Here is a 15054-nt window from a genome sequence, read left to right on the forward strand (position 1 = left end):
AACTTACGTGAAGAATCCTCAAATTCAAAATCATGTGTAGTATTTTAAGAGTACCAGTATGCATGTGTAGATTTGGCAAGAACATTTTCCTTGACTGAGGTGGGTTGATGTTCTACATCCTTTTTTAAGAGGTGTAGGGGGGGGTGCCCTAATAAATGAGCGAATAAAAGAGGACTGGAAATGAACTTGGGAGTAGATCCCCTGCTCATCCTCACAGCATAACTGTTGTGTTCTTTCCAACTCCTGTTTAGCCGCACCTGAACTAGCTCCTTCTGAGACAAAATCAAGGAAGAAAAGCACTCCCAGAACTGCTCCCTACAGGAAGTATGGAGAACACATCACATTTGACTTTACTGAGTTTGCACAGCTTTTTACAAAGCCCCTGCAAGCTTTGCATCCTCATAACCTCATACCATACTTCGACACTCAGTATACAGCCTGATCTTTACACTAAGAATCTGCCCCTCCATAGGAAAGTTCACCGAGGTTTCCCAAACCCCAGACTAATGCCTGGGCTGTGCATCTCTAACAGTTATCATTTGGAAGATACCTTGTTGCTTTGTAGGACTCTCTCTTAAATCAGAGGTAGAAGAGAGAGAGAGACCACTCTGGAAAACAGCCTCATGAAAAATGAAACCACAGGCCAGTTACAGTTTCAAAAATCAAAATCAACAGTACAAATTCAGTCTGGACCCAACAGGCAGATCGGCAAGCAGGACTAACACACACAATAAAAGAGAAGCACCACTTCACAAAAGAAATCTATGGCTATCTGCCCAGCTGAAGAGATGAGTGCTGCTCATATGGAACAACTCCTGAAATGGCAAAGCTGTGAAACTTAGCAACAAGGCCTGCATCTGTCAAAAAAACCCCAAAGCAAACACAACCCTACTGCAGTCATCTAACGTTCATAGATGTTAATGAATGCCCCAAGACAATGCTGCTCTCACATCACCCCTAAGTAGTAATCCATATGAATTATAACACAATCACCCCCAGGCAGGCAAAAAATTCACCTCATTTCTACTGTTTGGTTCCTGCAGGCTAGCCAGCTTTGTTTTACCTGGATTAAATACCCAGCAGCGTATTATCAGTCCAAAGCTCCTATGTTTGTTTCTTTTGAAAACATACAAATCCATAATCTTTTTTTTTTCCTGTTCTAAAGAAAGCTGGTATTAGTTTTAACTAGCAGGCAAGTAGGAGAAACACTAAACTAAGTTTAATAAAACAACTGACATACTCATTAGCAGGTTAGAAAAGTCTCATGGAACTGAATAAAGGCAGAAGGGTAAAAGAATATTTGTTTGTATGCATTTTAAAATAGTTTGTTCAGGTACGTACCGCTCCAAAAGCTACAGATAGCATCGTTTGCATTCGGGCATCTTCTATGGAGCTCAGCAACCCTTTTTTACTGAGAAGAGCTCTTCCAGCCAGAGTCCAGAACCTCACGTGTTTTACTCCCACAGAAACAAACTGGGTATCTGAATCTGGTCTGAATTCTGCTACAAATATACGCTGGTTATGACCAGCTCGGCTGGCAATTTTGGCACCTGGCAGAAAGAAAATGGACATTTTGAATTTGCTGAGAAAAATAAACATATATGGTTAAAAAAAAAAAATAGAATTATGGAGAATGATGAGTCATCCAAGACCACACAGGTTGGGAAGAAAAGCACATACTGCTCCTAAATTAAAAGTAAATTAAGAAGCAGATAAAAAAATAATAATTTAGTAAGATCCAGTAGCAAAGTGTAGCACCTAATGAAGGCGTCATCTACTTACAATTTTCAATTTCCTCAGGAGTATAAAAAACTTAGGAGATCAGATCTAAGTAAGTTTCCATCTCCTCTTAAATTCCTACAACTCCTCTGAAAATCCCAAACTTTAGACAAACTACAAGAGACTAATGAATGACTTATCTGCAAATTTCGTCCAAAGTTGGAAAACTTTCTTCTTTCCGCAGAAAATGCAGAAACTGACTTGTTACATATGGTCTTAGATTCAAAGGTAACGCTTTCCCAGCCTCTTCAGGGGTGTTAAAATCAGACATTTCAACCCACATGAAGATTCCTTTATCTGGATCCTTAGCTGCCATGTTGAATCTGTATCAACTCTTACGAATGAGCACAGGCATGTTCTGACTGAAACAGCAGTGAATTGCTGCACGGGCTTTTACCGCACATCCTTCATACTACCTAAGATTGTACAAATACACATTTGATATTGCGTCTAGCTCCACAGGATCTAGCAAACAAGCTGTGAAGAATCATTTTTTATTAATTTGATAGCTAATCTTTAAACTTCTGAGAGATACTAGTTGATCAACAGAAATCTCCAAAGAGAGAGGAAATAAAGCCCTAAGACTAGAGAATCAGTTTCATAATCTGGGCATGGTTTTGCCAGACAGGAAGAAGATGAGGAAAGGACCTGACCAAAACGCTTTAGCCTAAATCCTGAACTCAGATCAAAGCCAATCTGAAAACATGTAGTATAGCTTAAGACACCAATTACATAGCTGTATAGAGGAGCTGTACTGGCATCACATCTCTACAATTTGCTATTTTGGGGGGATAACTTTAGGCATACAACAACCTAGTCAGTAATCAGACTTTAGAGGAGAATACGAACAGAGAAGAATAGAAGATTTCTTCTGGGAGCAAAAGATTTTATAAAGTTTTTACCAAGCAGCAAAGAAATGACTGAAAAAAAAAAAAAAAAAAGAATGAAGACTAAGATTTTCTTTAATTATTCTAACTGGAAATCAGTGAACTATCTTGATCTTTACACAACAGTTCCAAAAGAGATATATTTAGTTACCACCTACCTAGTTACTAGATAGTTACTACTATGCATAATTACATTTATTTTACCTCTTCTTGCATAGTGCACAGTGCACAGTTTTTATTGTAATAATTTTCCATCTGCTGATATTTTTATGTTACAATTGGTCTTGACTCAAGCCAACATACCTCTAACAATATAAATACATTCTACAAAACCAATCACTTTCCTACCTTCCTGCCACTTCCAAATGGTAATGGTATGTTCGGGATCCAGCCCTATGGAGAGCAGCAGTTTGCCAGTGGCACTGAAACTGACTGAGCAAACGCCCTTTGAATGGTAGCACCGCAGTACTGACAGTGTCTGTTTGTTCATTGCATCCCAGACGTGAATAGAAGGAGCTGTAGCTACACAAATACAAAAATATGTAATTAGTATACATTTTGAAAATGTCTAATGATTTGCTTATGGAAGAAGTTAATATTTTTTAATAAGACAAATAAAACTGTTCTGGTCAGACAGGAAAAAAAAAGGAAAGAAAATAAAGGAGATTTTGGCCTCCCTTCGGAAACTAATTTACGGCAAACAGGATCATTAAGTAGGACTAAGAAGTTGGCCTTATTGCACTACTGGAGATGAAAACTTTGCTTAACCTGTTACTGGACTTCTGAAGCACAGCAGCAGCTCTGAAAGCAGTCTTCTCCTGTTTTTCTCCTAGTAAACTTAGCTCAGCATGCTAACTCAAAAACCTTCACAAATATTGAGTAGATCATCAAGAATGTAATCTCTACCTGGGGCTTTTGGACAAGTGATAGCTGCAGATAAATTAGTTTACAGTGCAAGGCCAAAATCTCCTTTTCTACAAAATGGCCATCTGTCTGAAATGCATGCTCTCTTAGGAGAGCATCAGTTGAATAATCAGCTTGCTTACTGATGTAGAAGAACTAGGGTATTTAATTTAGTTTGCATTGTTTAGACTGCAAGCTCTTTGCAGTAAGAACCATCTTTCCATGTTACTAATGTATGTGATTATTTCTATTATGACGACAGCTAGTTTTTTTCCAAATCCAATGCTTTCTCCAAAGATCTTGCAATCCGTGTATAGTTTGCAATCTCTGAATACCACCTAGGGCATTTCCAGGACAGTAAGATTCTCCCTCAAACTTCCTTACTTCTGCTCTCTAGTAAATCTGACTGCAGAGTCTGGAGGTTACTGGTTGTTGTCATAGACCCAGATTCCCATAAACTAAATTCTATTTCCACTCCATGCTTTGTGTTTCTAATCAGCTAAATCTCGTCCCTCAAAGGTGCACATATGATGGGACACAATAAGCACAGGGACCTAGGTAAAATTTTAGCCACGTGAAACTAAGTTTTTGATCACAATCCCACAGCTGTTCCAAATCAGCCTTTAGAACAGTCTTCCTAATTTCATTTCTTTCCCATTGGAATTTCCTCCCATGGCACCAACATGCTGTTATCGTCACCTTTTGAGAGGCACTAAAGCATACTATAGACATGCCATTAAAACAAAAAGGGCAGCGGTTGGCAACAACTGGTATGTCTCAAAATTTTCAGCAAACTCCTTCCTGTCCTTATGGAAAATTGAGGGAAGGGAAAGCTTTATTATGGTTCTGAACTGTGTTTTCCACTTCAGCACTGCCCTTGGTAAAACTCTGTATTGCCCTTGACCTGTGTGACTCCCCTATAACCTTAGTCAAAGTTTTTCTTTTGGGTAGCAGACAGAAACTTTCACCTAGATTTCATGAATAAGAACTGACAAAATCTTTCAGAGCAAGATTTGCAGGACAGAGAACGTGGACTCGAGTCCTCCTACTTGATGGTGTTCTTATGAAAGTCTCTGTCCTGATATTGTGTCCTGCTTGTGGAGTACTCCAGCTGCTCAACATCTGCTCTCACAAGAGAGATTTTCTAAGGTGTCATCTCCTTCTGGGAGAAGATAGATAAAGCTACCATGGGCTGGCAGGACAAAAAATATCTTCAGTAAGATGAAGCGAATCTATACCACGTCATTATGAAACTTAATTTGCCCTTCCAGACTATTACAAACATTACTCCTTCAAGAACCCCTGCATCACTGTAAACTACAGAAAATTGGAACTAGAAAAGCAGAAGTTGCCACATAGAAAGGTGCCAAATAGCCATCGATAAATTTTAAGTGAAACTATGCAACTTTCTAATGAAGGCAGGCAGCAGGTTGGATTCCAGACTAATGGTTCCACAAAGAAGAAAACAGTAAGAGTGCTGGTTTCGGGAAGTGACAACAGAATTTAGTAATATACACAAGCTCAAACTAAAGTCACAGTAGGAAGAAGGCAAGTGAGAGAGGGAAAGTCTCCAGGCATTATATGTAGGGCTAGAGATGTTCTTTCATATAAACAATTATATCATAACTGCTTCTTTTATACAGTTTAAAAGTGTTGGAAAAGGTACCTATATTCTTCCTCCCATCCTTAGAGCAAGCACAATTTGGCATATTTAAAAAGTCAACACACATGAAAAATGCCATTGTACATTTGTTCTTCACAGAACAAGCTTTAGATCCACATGAAGAGTATTATACTTTCTAGGTACACACAAACACACATTTATGCATCTCTGAAGATGTGTCACAAGACAATTATGGCTGCTCAACAATGAACTCACTCACACATGATAGTGATGAATTTTTAAGACTACAGTTGAAAAAACAATGTATTAATAAAAAATAGCTCAGTCAAGACTGTCAAACTATCAAAGACCCAAAATGATACAGAAAAAATTAAACTGACATCATAACAAGCATTTTGGATCAGTGGTAATAACTGCATGAAAATCATACATAAATGTGAAAGGTGATTAGTTTTTTTCACTCAGTCACCTAGGCCTCCTCAACAGAATTTACTTTAGAAATGCATATTTAAAATTATACTCAATTGAGTATCTAAAACAAATGTTAATTGTCAGCCCCAACATGTCTATAAAACCTGCAAGCATACATAGGAATGCTACAGTAGCAGTATGTATTAGAACTCACTAATCACTGGGCAGCAAGAAGTGAATATGTTACAACAAAAGTAGTTTTTAAAGTGTGTTCTAATGTTTTAATTGTTTCTATATTTACAGTTTGCTGAGCTGTTGTGGTTTATATTCATTGCTGACAGTAATATGACTGATACAGGGTTTTACTAAACCAAAAATGAATTCACGTCACTTATAGCTCTATAAAGCTGTAGACGGCTACTATATAGGCTAACTACACCTGAAGATGTTAAAATTTTATTTCCCTTACCTGACATATCTGCTGAGTCTCCTGTAATGGAAAAGCAGCAGAAAAATAATTAGACCAGAAATAAGATTAAGTGCTAAAGAAAATATATGCCACATTTAGTGTAATTTCTTAACACACACCTTGATGTCATCTCTTTGCATTGCAGCAGCACCAGTACTGCTTTTAGTGTTAAAGATAAACAATTACTCATAAAAGCCGGTCACATCAGAAATAAAAATTCGTAGAATGAATATATTTTGATTTCCATTTTGAGTTACAACATAAAAATCTAGTTTTGCTGTATGTTAGGTCTCTCTCTGCCAAACTAAATAAAAAACATATTTTACATGTTACTGATATTTTAACAAATTAAGTGAAAAAAATGCTGATTGCTATTCTGCTAAGTAGTAATGTTTGAGTCTGATCTTGACAAGTGGCAAATACACCCAATATTCTTCTATAGGAGCATTAAGAAATCAGGATTATAAAGGTTCAGGTACTGGGAACTATTACCCTTACTTTAACATTTCTGGGAAGTAAGACTCTGCATAACAGCACTGCATTTTAAAAATACTTGAAATAATGTTTCTGTAAATATTTTGAGGATTTAAATCATGATGGTGAAGCTATGTTTGTGCCAGTCATATCAGTAAGAAAATCAGCAGCAGTTAAGTATGTTCTTTATGGAGTATGTACCCCTTAGCATCTGTTCAGAATCTAAAAATAAGCGTTGTTTGAAGATATTTTGCTTCCTGCTCATTTTTCTGATTTAATTCTCTACTTTAAAACATGTTTCGTAGTTTAATTTTTAAGTGTCATCTGCTCCTGATTTGTATGCCTTAATCCACATCACAAAACAGTTAAAATTGTTCTACTGCTAGGTCACGTATAAACGATGCTGAAATAAAATAGCACTAAGGGTCTTGTGCTTCTTCTTCAGTAAGACAAACACTGAAGAAAATCCATGCGAAGAACAAATTTTCACATTACGCCTATATTCTTCCCATATATTCTATCATATGGAAAGGCAATCAGGGACAGATTAAGAAATAAGCTGAAAAAGCAAATTCCTAAAGACAATAAGAGGTCTGAAATTCCTGCAAATGTTCTTTGCAATCAAAGCATAGGCAAAAATCTGCTGGTAAGTTTTTTCATTTAAATAATTTCCATTAATTATTTCTTTAAATTGATGTGAGGCAAGAAGCTCACCAAGAAATGAAGCTATTTTAGCTAAGCACTTACTACTATCCATGAGTCAATTTTAATGAGACATGCACCTAAAAATCTGAAAGACAGAGGGAAGCAGGTAATAAACTCTGACAAACTGACCATATTTAAATGAAAGTTCTAAAACAATCCTACAGGGGAAAAAAAGCTATTCTGGCTAAAATAAATAAAGGGTTTTTTTTATTGTATGCACTAAGGAAAACAATGTGGTTTTGAATCTGCTGAGAAACAATCAAAGATAGAAAACTGCAATTGGGCTGTAGGACTAAAAAAATTACACTCTTCGGCAAAATTTAGAAACAGCAGTATTAGTTAAACCTATGCAGATGCACAGTGGGTTTTTTTCTTTTTTTTTTTTTTTAATTAAGCTGGTTAGTTCATAGATCCAATTTTAGTGTTACTATGAAACATATATTTTCCCCTTAAATCTAAATTTATCTGTAGGGAAACACCATTAGGGTTTTGGTTCTGCCTAGAATATTACAACTACATATTATCAAAACACCAGGGAGTTATTATAAATCTGCCTGATGAGATAAAACCTACATGAAGTGACATCTATTTTAAGAATTCTGGGTTTAGTCCATATAGAAATGAAGGATAGCTCAATTAAACTTCTTTGGAAAGGCTATGACTCTTTTGAAAGCCTAACAAGGCTGATAGTTAAATAAAACCAGACTAATTTCATGGGGCTTAAGATTTCTAAAAAAATATTTTTGATAACACTCCAAATGAAAGATAAGCTTAATCTTCTTTCATGCCTCAATGTTTTTTTGTTCAACTTTATTAAATTACACTCACAGAGACATATAAAGAGGACAGGTAACTGAGTAACACTCATACAAACGGAGATAGCATAATCAAGTATTTTTGTGATTTATCATGAACTCACAAAGCCCTAATTGCATGCTTTTATGTTAATTTCTTTTTACAAAAATACAAACATACCTACTTGGCCAGTTGCCACTATGTTGGTAAACTTGGGGTGCTGATTTACAGTGAGGCACAAAATATCATCATTGTGTTCCTGGTAAAAAGACTGAGAGCCTAAAAAAAAAATAAAAATAAAAAAGTCCCACTTTAATTAAAACATTTATACACACATAGACATGGTTATTGTTTGAAAATTTTGTAATATTTGTTAGAAAACAGCATTATGGTGATGTTGCAGTTTGGAGCTTAAAACCAGGAAACAGAAACTCCTATTTTTTTTCTCTATTTTAACAAATAGCAGTCAATAACTCCAAACTATTCCCTCAAGTTTTCTACATCAAGTTGCTTAAATATTACAGAAACAAATGGCATTGTGTTACTCTTTAAAAGGTCTAAGTTATTTAAACTAAATTGATTATTGGGAATGAATGTATGTGAAATGGAGGACTGAAAAGTAAACCAAATGAAAAATAATTAATTTACTCTTAGAAGAAACATTAAACTACAAAGACCTCATTCTTCAGTTGTTTTAGTTTCTGTGATCATTTTAACAAGCAAATTTCAGAAAGATAATACCAAAATAATCAAAACTTTACTTCCTTCAAAATTCAGTCACCAGAAACATTTCAATATATTTAGTTTGCTTATGCAGCTATTATGAATCTTCTCTACAGAATGAATTTTCGGCAACAAATAATAATTTTTCCACATACTAGTATAAGATTTAAAGCATACCAGTAACTTCATAAACTGTAACTCCATGTGTGTGAAGAAACATTTTTCCTCAAGTGGATTTTCTCCTACCTGTTGCCACATTATACAAGATCCCAACAGATGCAGTATGATATATTACATCAGCACCATCATTCAAATAGTGCACATTGTTTCTGCAGTCCTTGCCTCGGTACCCGAATACCAGCTCCAAAATTAGGTCCTAAAAAGATATTTACATCTATTAGATACTCAAAACCTTATAGCAATTATGAACTTTAAAATGTTTTCCAGGATTTTATTTTTCAAATATGTCCTTATGCAGTAAAGGAAAAAGAGTTTAACGATGTCTCAAACCAATAGAAACTGAGATCCTGCCTTCATTGTCAGCTTACATTGCTGCTCATTCTTGTCACACACAGTCATATCATCCTATGATCTCTGTTTGGTGGATGCTGTAGAATATTTATATGTGCATACACACACGTGTATATACACAGAAAGAGATACTCATACTCATTCATATAAATAAATAAATTACAGTGAGCCAAGAAGAACACAGCTCTTTTGATGCAGAAGATACTAAGGAACAAAGAATGACAAACACTGGTCCACAATTTAATTCCAGCTGGCAATTAAGAAAGCTGAATCATAGCCTAAAACTTCTAGAACACTGATGTCAAAAGGCTGTTTATTATGCTACACCAAATATTTTGGTTCATGTTGCAGAAAATATTTCAGCTGATACAAAGAATTGCATTCTGAAGGTGAGATGAAATTTCCACTTCAGATTGAGTAATTTATTTGCATTGGCCATGTAATGGAAAAAAAAAATAATGCCTGAGCTAAAGGCATTGTTAATAGATTTTTTAAAAATTATTTTATTTTTAAAACTCTTAAGAACGATGAATTTTAAATGAAGTTTTAAAATAAATTTTAAAAAATTTTGCAGTAAAAGATGTTTAGTTTTATTAGCAATAATAAACCCATTAACAATCCAATTATCTAAACAGGACATACTGCTTTCTATGCAGTGCATTTAAAAATTTTATTGTTACTAAGAATTAAGTTGCGTTCCATTTCATTTGCAAGAAAAAGTAATATCAAGCTTTTTTAGGTTTACAAAAAAAAGTTCTCTCCCACTTTTTTTGCTGCTTATTCACTATTCAGTATTTCCATCTTTAATATATTTAAAATTAAACAATCATTTAGTGAGTCCACAAATGTGTCAATTTCTGGCAAAAAAAAATAATCCTAAAAGGAGAGGAAGAGGAAGTGATCAATGTTTTTCTTACCTCTATAGGTCTCTTTTTTTTCCCAACATTATTTGTCTGAAGTTTCTCCGGCTGTGGCAATGCCCTACTAACTGGTGGTCTGAAATAAAGAACTGTGAATAAGAGAAGGCTGTCCGTCACCCATTCCATACTAACACAGTACCTTCCAACCTGCTACTGCATATAGAAAACTTATAGCCCTATCCTACTTAACTGATATTTGTATTCATCTTTTAAAAAATACCTCTGTCAAAGGAAAAAAACCCCACACCTTTGTTTAACATGCTAGGTTTTCCAACAATTCTTCAACAATCCATGAGGTTAATGCAAAAGCTTGTTTTACAATGAATGACCACCGATATAACATTCTTAGCTTTTTCATGCTATATTCTTAAGGTACTTCAATCTTCTCTGTAGCAATTTTATTGGATAAACTTTAAAGGCTTACCTGATTAATTTAAATACTTAAGAGAGTCATTCCAATTCCCACATGCCTTCAGTAGGCCCTAGCTTTTCCTATTTTTGTAATACTTTGTAGAGAACTCCAGGTACATTTGTGCATTTGCTCTTATATCAACAGAAACAAGTTAGTGATCAGCGCTTAGTTGGACGTAAACCATCACCATGCAAATGCATGAATATCAGCCATAACTTATGTTCCACTGTTCTGAATAGTGCAGATTTAATTAAGAAATCTCAATTAGATATATTTGATAAATATCTATAACATATCTTTCAACTGTTCATCTACAAAGAAACATACAAACAAATAAGTCCTATTTATCAAAATCATGCAGTTATTTCTAGTAATTTGCAGGAGCATTTGTTATTGACTCTATATATACAGCACACGTGGCCATGAAAAGAAACCTGTAAGTTTGACCGTTAAGAGGAACAACTCATTTAAAAATAAATTCTACAATTAAATGAAATCCAGATGATTTAATCCAGTAGGCAGTGTGGCAAACTAATACCACACATAAAGCAAAAGGTCAGCTCTCTTTCATATTCCCTTTTTAGTATGAAGTACTTTTAATTCCATCTCTGCTCTTGAATGATGACTTTGATGTAAATCACTGTGTCTTTTCTAAGAACAATAGACTATGATTTGTTTGTACACTCTATATTTTGAACTACATTCAAAAGGTATTTTTTCAGTTATTAAAATACAATACCATTTTCTGAGCTTTATTCCTCAATTTTCCCTGCCTAATTTTAGTATAATTTGATGCTGTAACACCAATCAAAAAATATGTACATATTATAATGCAACTATAAACTGTGTTCTGAGACACTTCAGTTACTTCCTCTATGCTTAGAAGCCTGTGAAGTACCTATGGAAAAAAAAAAATTACAAAAGAAAAACAGGTGAAAAATTTCTGTTTGGTAAAGAAGTCTGACGGATGCCTGGATCACCCAAACACGATAAAGTTTAGTAAAACTCGCTATTGTGTTAGATAGGGCCAGAGGGAGGTACTCGAAATATTTAATTCAGCACCATAAATCGAGATTTTATGAAATGTAAAATCTTTACAATAGAAAACCCAAATCCAGATCCAAAAAGAAATATTGTTACTTTACATTTGACAGTTAACACAGTAAGTCTTTCTGCAGGGAGGGAATACAGGCTGCATTAAACAAATTCTTATCAGAGCAAAGTATGAAATAATAATTTAAAGTTAAAAAGAAAAGTTAAGGCATGAAGGAAAATAACTAAGGCTCATATTACATATTAATTGATAAATAAGTGCAAACTAAACTTCACAAAGTTGGAAAACCTATAACTTCACAAAGAATGGTAGTCTAACACTTGGTTTTTGCTACTCCAAGATTCTTACTCTTGGAAAACAGACTTCTAATAAACTGTCAGTAAAGGCAAAATCTGGGGACATCTACCATATATAGCAATGCAGGTTGGTAAAGGAGTCCAATGTGTACATGCACTAAAGGTCTTCCCACTTAGACAAATATTAAAAGATAGCAGCATTTAAATACATTCTTTCACTCCTGCTCGAAATATATCTGGTGGGAATGTACCCCCAGACTTCATTCTCAAAGGTTCTCAGTTACAGATCTTTTTTTCCTCTCTGAGGTTTCCAGTTAGAAGGAATTCACATACATTTTGAGACAGAAAAGCAAAGCATTTGAATTTGCTTTTCAGATACAGCCTGGACCTAGCTCACAGCTACAGCATCCTGTCCCTTAGTGTGTGAAGGTGAAAAAGTATTCTCCTAACTTTTAGAAACGAGAACGAAAAGCAAACCAAGCACAGTCTGGGCTGCCCTCATCATCTATACAGGCATGTTGGCCAGTACAGGAAGCAAGGAATACATCCCATTTCTGTCAGCAATCCCAACATCCAATTTCATGACCACTCCCAAATCACTACTGTCTCAACCAGCTCTTTCCAGATCTTATACTTGATGTGAAATTCCTAGCCCCTCCAGCTATTTTCCAGGTCTTTTCTTCTCTTTGTCCTATCAACACTGACTCCTAGCATCCTCTCATCTAGTCCGTCATATTACAACAATAGTATCACTAAGTATGATTAAAATTCTCACTTTTTAATTTGAAAACCCAAAGAAACTACACTTTTATTTAGAAGTTTCTAAATTATCAACAGAAAACACTCCCAATAGGTCACAACGTTTATCATATTAAATACATATGGCGAGAGATCATCTAAACTTTTGCAGACAAAAAATTCTTTCACCATATTTGCTCCCCACCTTCATAGTACATGAGCACTTTCAGTTACAAATACACCAATCAAGAGGTAACAGGGATCTCCCAGTACCATAGAAACCTTATCACTGTGTGCTACTCAAATTGGATCAAGTAAAGCTACTGAACAAAAATTGGAAGGTACAGATTCTGTATGGGGAATGGGCTTTCTGAAAGCACTTCAGTGATACAGAGAATAAAAACTTACCCTTATTCATTCAAGTAAATGAAGAGACAGAGAGAAAGTAATGCAGCCCAGGTCCAATTCAAATTTGCTGGGGTGGGGGGGCAGGAATCAGACAGCTTCATCAAACTTCTGAGGTAAATTTACATTAAGATTCCCTCTTCTTTCATAAAGAACTTTTTTCCCTAATATCTTTTTTGAAATGGTCACACTGGCCTCCCAAAATATTAACAAATAAAGCTTTGTTTGGGTTTTGGAGTGGGTTTTGTTGGTTTTTTTTTTTTTGCATATGAATATAAATACTGCTTAAAACTGAACAAATTCTAGTGCTTATGATCTCTGAAGTTAAATGGCAAAATAATAACCAGTTGTCTGCCTGTGCAATCAAAAGTCTTTGAAGAATGAACAGGTTTAACGAGTTAAATGAATTGTACATACCTATGATTATATATATCCTGTTATTTTATGGGTAAGAATGATAGTTATTTAAATATATCTAATACCCAATTTGTGTAACAGGTTAATGATATTAAGCACTGCTAACCAATCTTTTTCCACCTACAATTTATTACTTTGAATTATAATTAAAATTCCTTAATTCCTTTGATACCTCCATAATTGCTGCTCATTTATTAGATAACTAGGAGCACATTTACAAATGCAAGAAGTTCCTTAGAAACACTTATACAAAAGTAGCTGCTTAAAAACCACTTACGTAATGTTGACTTTAAATCCATTTTTAAATTAAGCAAACACAACATGTACCTTTCTCTTTTTTAAAAATGAAAATCAGGAACAAAGCTGAAGTGTTGAAAATTGGCAGACTGTATACCAGTGATTCTGTTGGTCCTAACCATTAGTTTCCCCAAGAATCAGAGAAGGGGGAAAATGAGGAACCTATAATAAATGGTATCAACGTTCACTAGTTCTCCACTGGCACGTTACCTCTTCTCTCATCCTATGAAGCAGCTATAAAAATCTCCTACTCACTCCAGAATGCTTCCAAATACCTTATCTTTTTAATTTCTGATTTGTGATGGACAATCCAGCACTTATTACTATTGCTCTAGAAATTGATAGAACATAGCATAAAGAGCCCTTCTTCCACTTGTCACCCTCACATTTGACACAGAGCACTTAAGCCTCATTTCTATGCCCCGCCCCCCCCCCCCCCCCCCATTTCATTTATGTCCCTGAAAAATGGAGGGAAAAGTGAGTTAGAGACAAAAAAAAAGCAGAAAAACTGAATAAAGCAGGAGACCATATCTGAAGTTTCATGAAAGCAGTAAAAACTGAAAGGACATGGTTCTGGCACAGGCTCAATGGTACTGGAACTGGACTGACTGGAAAGGAAGATTTGTCTGCTCCTTGGATCTAGAATGTGGCATTTTTATAACATCTACTGTCTGCTAATCCCTCGTGACAGAATGGGAGAAGAGGTAAAACAATCTCACATTATACAGCCGCTTGAAAAGACCATCTATACTTAAAGGCTGTACAGACAAACAGATACAAATATAGGTTGATATCCATCCTTAGCCAATCATTGCAGTACATTTACACATTATCATACAAAAGAATAAAGTGAACGTCCATTGGTCAGTAAAACTTGACTTGACAATTTATACTCAGCTATATTATCTCACAGGTGACCTAAACAAGTTATACAAGTACCCATCTATGAAAGACTATATTGATTCAGAGCAGTGGAACTGGAATGTGAATTACAAGCACGTATGTATTTTTTTCCCCAATTAAGTTTCAAGATGACAACCTGTGCATTTAAATGCAGGAAAGTTGAAGGACACCAGAATAGATTTTCCAAGGGCTTTTTTTAAAGGTGCGAAAGCCAAAGATATTTTTCATTTATTATTTAATGTGCAGGAAAGTGACTAATGGCATATACAACACACAGTGGTCATATACCCACATGTAACTGGCTGCATGCT

The 15054-nt window shown here is 35.2% G+C and overlaps 1 protein-coding gene and 1 long non-coding RNA gene across 7 annotated transcripts in view; both read right to left on the reverse strand.

Annotated features, from left to right (window-relative positions):
• The window catches only part of LOC126050575 (uncharacterized), a 186952-nt gene that overhangs the window by 17238 nt on the left and 154660 nt on the right, over window positions 1-15054 (reverse strand). The window lies entirely within an intron of this gene.
• Window positions 1-15054, reverse strand: part of EML5 (EMAP like 5) — a 119580-nt gene that overhangs the window by 17238 nt on the left and 87288 nt on the right. For 5 of the 6 annotated variants that reach the window (XM_049828595.1, XM_049828593.1, XM_049828592.1 and 2 more), the window contains 6 exons: window positions 10219-10297; window positions 9017-9146; window positions 8228-8326; window positions 6074-6094; window positions 3015-3188; window positions 1342-1550 (listed from right to left, as the gene is read on the reverse strand). In XM_049828595.1, coding sequence (XP_049684552.1) covers window positions 1342-1550; window positions 3015-3188; window positions 6074-6094; window positions 8228-8326; window positions 9017-9146; window positions 10219-10297 — 712 coding nt within the window. Of the gene's footprint in view, window positions 1-1341; window positions 1551-3014; window positions 3189-6073; window positions 6095-8227; window positions 8327-9016; window positions 9147-10218; window positions 10298-15054 lie in introns of those variants that run through there. The other variant, XM_049828598.1, reaches the window with a different exon arrangement.

Source organism: Accipiter gentilis, chromosome 25 (assembly GCF_929443795.1).
Source record: "Accipiter gentilis chromosome 25, bAccGen1.1, whole genome shotgun sequence".
In the NCBI taxonomy this organism is placed as follows: Eukaryota; Metazoa; Chordata; class Aves; order Accipitriformes; family Accipitridae; genus Astur; species Astur gentilis.